General features: G+C 38.1%; 1 protein-coding gene across 1 annotated transcript; it reads right to left on the bottom strand.

Annotated features, from left to right (window-relative positions):
- Positions 1 to 685: 685 nt before the first annotated feature.
- Positions 686 to 5,132, bottom strand: LOC104593157 (glutaredoxin-like). The gene is made up of 4 exons (XM_010252878.2): positions 4,644 to 5,132; positions 2,748 to 2,836; positions 1,036 to 1,134; positions 686 to 927 (listed from the first exon to the last, which is right to left on the bottom strand). The coding sequence occupies exons 1-4, from the start codon at positions 4,769 to 4,771 to the stop codon at positions 842 to 844; spliced, it is 402 nt and encodes a 133-aa protein (XP_010251180.1). The 5' UTR covers positions 4,772 to 5,132; the 3' UTR covers positions 686 to 841.
- Between the last annotated feature and the right edge of the window lie 280 nt (positions 5,133 to 5,412).

Below are 5,412 nucleotides of genomic sequence, written 5' to 3'. Positions count from 1 at the left end.
GGTCATGTTCCTGTTTAAAAAATGATTGTCATATTCATGTTGATCTATATATCTGAATACCCCCAACTTTGTGTATTAAACAGGTCAGGACTAAGAATCGTTGTGAACATTATTAGATTAGGCTCAGGCCAGGGTTGAGGTTTTGAGACATCGTGTTGGGCTTCAATAGAGCCCAACCTCAACCAGAGCCAATCCAGCGAAATATCTCCCCATGTATTTGCCTTTGTAATTCTCTTATTGTAATTAAGAGTGTCAATGGACCGGTTTTGGATTGGACCTGGTCCGCCTAACAAATTTATATTGGACTGGATTGGATTAAGCCAATGTCTGGTCCATTGATAAAAGATAAGAATATATGTGTCAATAGACTGAGTTTGAGTTGAAACCAATCTAAATCAAAATGAATTTGAACAGATTGGACGGTCCAGATATTGAATTGGACTGGTCCAAATTGGTCCAAAACATTCATTGGATTGGATTACCTGGTCCATTTATAATGGACTCACATTGGACTGGATCGGATTGGACCAAATCCAGTCCAATTGACACCCCTAATTGTAACATTCGGCATCAGGGCAAACCTTGCGTGGCTAAAAGAGAATGGTTTGCACTGATTTGGCACATCCAATCTATTTTATAAAAATGTAAAAACCCGCCAAATTAAGACAAAGAAAGTTATGACAAATAAGTCCAAAGTATCTGCCCAAATCACTCCCTGCCAAATAATGGAAAGACAATTTCACAAACTCTAAGTAGGTTTGTTATAATTGTATCAGAAGAAAAGTTGTACACGAATGCGGAACCAAATGTAGTACTACAGTAACTCCTCGCTTTAATTCATTTACATATGAGAGGACTTATTACCGATCGCACCAGCATCCGTAAGCAAAGATAAGAGCTTCCCTTCCTTGTGCTTTGCCATGACCACTGTAATCACCAGAAATCCAAGAATTCAATTAACGGGTGCAAACAACAAACAAATAAATTTGTGAACTGAATGATAAACGACATGGTTGGATGAGTGGATTGCCCTACTGTCACAGCCGCCGATGTGATTTCCACCGATGAACACATTGGGGACAGTCCTCTGTCCAGCCCACTCTGCCAGCGCTGACTGAATTTCACCTCCATCTCCTTCACATCATAATAGGTAAAATAAGTACAAACAAAAACTGTTTACCTTAACATCTAGAAGCACACACCAGTCCAAACATATCTTTTTGTCTAAGGCTAAATCTTGCAACTTAGAGTACAGGGCCTCTATGGTTCTGGGACCCCATGGCTTGTCAGCTGCCCCATGTTTTGAGAATCGGGACCCATCATCAGATGGATCCTGCCTAGGAGAACAACTAAACAGAAAATTAGGCTCTTGATGTTGGATGGTCTGACTAAAATTCATTTGACTGGGCTAATCTTGGCATAATAGTTGTAATTAGTTTATTACCATTCAAAGGTGGATCTAAATTCTTCAAACATGGGACAACTGGCAATTTATGGGACCCAGACCCATGCATGGGTCCTGTGCCTCCAAGCCTGAAATGTCCCCTATATATGAAGAGAAGGGCTAAAACTTAAAAATGTTTGTCTCCTTTCGAATTGGGAAAGATGTATAGATTAGCCCCCCACTATCCGTGTGGATCAAGCAAAGGTGACCCAAATACTTAGAAGTTTCTTGCTACAGTGGGGCATCAGCAATTGTTAGAGCGTTCTTGTATGGTTGACAGTTCCAAGAAAATCAGAATTTTGTCTTGATATTAATTAAGAGTGTCTCAAAAGTTGTGCCAACACAATTTCGAAGTCATTTGCTACACTCTCTTGTGCTCTTTGATGCATTTAGTCCGTGTGATATATTTAAGCCCCTCCTGATCACCAATACTGTGGAATTATATCATTAAAAAGAAGAAAGGAAAAAGGGAAGAATATCACAGGTTCACGGGTGTATTCTGCAAGAATTTCCTTCAAGTAGCATACTCAAGCAGTTGGCAGTTCCAACTTCCAACAAAGCAACTTAAGGTCATATGTAGATTGGTATTAAAAACTGTCTCCCAAAGTAATGTTAATAACCTGCAGGCTCTCAAGGCAATTATTTTTCTTTCTTTTTTCAGTATATACTGGATATGTTCATGTATGTGCATGTGGCTGTGGAAATTATACTTTCAGGCTTTTTTAAAACATAAGATGTGCATGAAAAATCTGTATATACTTGCATATTTAGGGTCTGTTTCTCAATGTGATTTTTTTAGTTGTCAATACCAAAAACAAAGGTCCCACATCTGATTTGAAAAAATAAAATGATTCTTAAAACAAAAATACAGAAAACATGTTATTGGTTGTATGGTAACCCATATCAGCCTCATGGAAGTGAAAACATGATTTTCTTTTTCTGAAAGCATCAAACAAGGTTAATGTTCTGAATTAAACTGAAAAATGCTTTCACTTTGTTTTGAGAAAATAAATATTGGAGAAAAGTGTTTTGTTTTTTTTCCTGCTTATGTGGCATATTTTTTTTGATAATTTGCTTATGTGGCATATTTTTAAACAAGAAAAGCAAATACTCATGTTGGAGGACACCCCCTTAGCTTTTCATCATTATTTTAATGCTGTCATGCCCATGCTGGATCTCATAACTTATGGTTTAAGGTGTCCAACATGATCCAAGGGGATGTTCTAGGACATAGTGTAGAAAAATGAAAACACAATAGCGATGAAAACGAGACACTCATCAATAATTAAAGAAATACACTCACTTTCCACATCCAATTCTATGACCTTGTGACTTGCTCCTAGCTGTGAAAGCAACTTCTTAACCCTCTGGCAATAAACACAGTAGGTCTTACTGCAAACAAACAATAGAAATTTGGATCAACAACTTGGAAAGTTCTCCAGGAAACTAGGGATTCACTTAAAAGAAAGACATCTTAGAAATGAAGAAAAAGCCAAGAAGAAATGGAGATCCTTTCCCCTTCCGTACTAATATGGAATCCAAGACTCTAGTGCAGAAGGAATATTTATGCAGTATGCATGGACAAAACAAAGTACATGATATGTTAAACTGATACATGAAGGAGATGGGGATATCATATCCCATATGACACACCTCAAGCAAAACCTGATTATGCACTAAGACATTAAAACCTTTTGTCAGTAGAATAGTCAATTTAACATTAGAAGATTGATCTCAGGCAACGTCCACCTAAACTTGAAGAAATGTCATAAAAATAAGAATTTATCCATGCCTATTCATTGTTAACTCCAAAGAACTTCTCAAATGTAGCTATTGCATCAACTTATTTTAGCATTCTAGTTCTCACTTTCTTTGAGAGGTGAGCTTCCTCTGAATACAGTAGTGAGCTTCCACCATTTACTCCTTGATCAGTGAAGTTTCAAGACAAATTAGGGAAGAGTGGTGAACCTCCAACTATTATCCCCTCCCTTGGGAAGAGAAGGGGATCTAAGCAGCCAACAATTAAACTAGTGTATCAGCTTCTGTGGTGAAGCAAAACAGAATCTCAAGAAGGAAGGGCTTTACCATGAATATGGAGGTAACCTCTTTGTCTTTTCCCATAATACAATACTAGCAGGAGAGCCCGTGCAATTATACAAGTGCATAGGCATGACTAACAAAAACTCAAAAACACAAAAGACCGATTTAAAGGACGGGTTTCTGGCTGAGAGAAAGTTGGAGAGAGGATTTTAAGGAAAATGGTTTTGGAATGGAAGAGAAAACGTGGGAGGAGAGAGGATTTTAAACAAATGAAAAAGTCATAAGGAGAGCACATCACCGTCTCCCTGCTAATTATATATTAGTATAGACATATTTGTGTATATTTTCCTCCTTGGTTCTTCCTCGATTTATTGTTAACAAGCTAGGTTGACCACAATATCAGGGCTGCCCATGCCAAGCAAAAGCCAACCATTGGAAATCATTTCCGTCTTGTTACTCACTTGATTAGATTGGAATGCCCCAGTTGATTGGATTTTATTTTGTTACACATATTCCTTCTCCCCTTCCTCAAACCAAATGAACGCACATAGCATTACATTAATATCCATGGTTAATGAGTCAAATGAAATACGGAGTTGTCCAGATTTCTAAACGCCTTTTGAATTTGGATTTGGAATAGCCAAGTAAATGATATCGTATTAGGGAACGATACCAGAAAGAGAAAATGAGAAGGTAAGTTGCTTGTGGGGGTAGTTCAATAACAGATTTTGCGGAATAATGCTAATTGTATAAGAGAATAGCCAAGTTTGTTACTTGGGTAGGAGAGAAGAAGTGTAAGAGAAACTAAGAAAAGAACTCCAAAGAAAAAGTGTAAGAGAAATAGAGATCAAACAATAAGCAGGAATTTAAACTAATCCACCAGAAGGGGTTCCTGATCCTGACTGTAACATCGAAGTTCGAAGGTACCAATAAACAAACTCGGCATAGACAATTCCAACGGATTTTGTTCTAATAAAAGCAAAACCCTCCAATCGACAGAAAAGAATTAGAGAAGTTAAAATCTATGACCGGTCCGAGCAGGCACGGATACCTACGCGGTAATCACAAAGAAAAAAAAAATGTTGGACATCACCGTGAAGTTAAAAAAAAAAGAAAGAAAGAAGAGAAGGAAAAAAAAGGAAGGAGGAAAGAATGGAACCTGAAGATGACGACGGGAGTGGATGAAACGAGTTTCTTTGCCTTTGATAGCGCCGTCTCGAACTCGTCTTCGCCTTTGTCTTCGCCTTCGTCTCCTCTCCTTCTGCTCGAACTAAAAATCCCTCCCATCTCTTTTTCGGTCTTACTCTCGTATATGGAAGCAGAGAGAGAGAGAGAGGCGTCGGAAATCGGAACGCCGAGTCGCCGAGCAAGGTTGTTAAATAAGCAGTGGGTAGGAGGCTAATCCCAAGAATGCCTGGTTCTGGGCTTTCTGCCGCTTAAAGCTCACGCGGAAAAACAGGAGGAGAAGAAGAAGAAAAGGAGAAGAAGCTGCGTGTCCACTGTCCTTTCCTTTCTTGGTCTACCCAAACTCACATATTGGAATCTTCGTTTCATTCAAGAAGACAAATGTTTGTCACGCTCAGGTCAGGGTGTTTCCTGTTTCGCATTTTGGTGTTTTTTCCTTTCACCGTTGCGTTTAATGAATCATATACTTTACGATACCGGGTATCCCCAACCCGTTTTCCTTTCACCGTCGGAAACGTGTTTGACTTTGATACCCATGCAGATCACCGTTTTACGCTTTTCAATGGATTATCGAACATACCGTCCCTTTATCAAAAAAAATATAAAGTATGTGTTTGATTTCGTTTATTTTTTAGCATTCAATAATATTTTAAATATAACTGAAAAATGTCATCATTTGTGAAAGTTTTAAAAAATAATTTATTTAAATAGTAATTATGCACAAAAATCAAAATTCTACAATT

This window comes from Nelumbo nucifera, chromosome 3 (genome assembly GCF_055504915.1).
Source record: "Nelumbo nucifera cultivar China Antique chromosome 3, China Antique-T2T, whole genome shotgun sequence".
Taxonomy (NCBI): Eukaryota; Viridiplantae; Streptophyta; class Magnoliopsida; order Proteales; family Nelumbonaceae; genus Nelumbo; species Nelumbo nucifera.
This window is presented reverse-complemented; position numbering and strand designations above follow the sequence as displayed.

Excerpts from the sequence above, each read along its gene's own strand:
- LOC104593157 (XM_010252878.2), bottom strand. The coding sequence starts at position 4,771 with ATGGGAGGGATTTTTAGTTCGAGCAGAAGGAGAGGAGACGAAGGCGAA. Across the intron at positions 1,135-2,747 it reads CATAGAATTGGATGTGGAAA|GAGATGGAGGTGAAATTCAG; the intron begins GTGAGTGTATTT and ends TATGATGTGAAG. Across the intron at positions 928-1,035 it reads TCACATCGGCGGCTGTGACA|TGGTCATGGCAAAGCACAAG; the intron begins GTAGGGCAATCC and ends TGGTGATTACAG.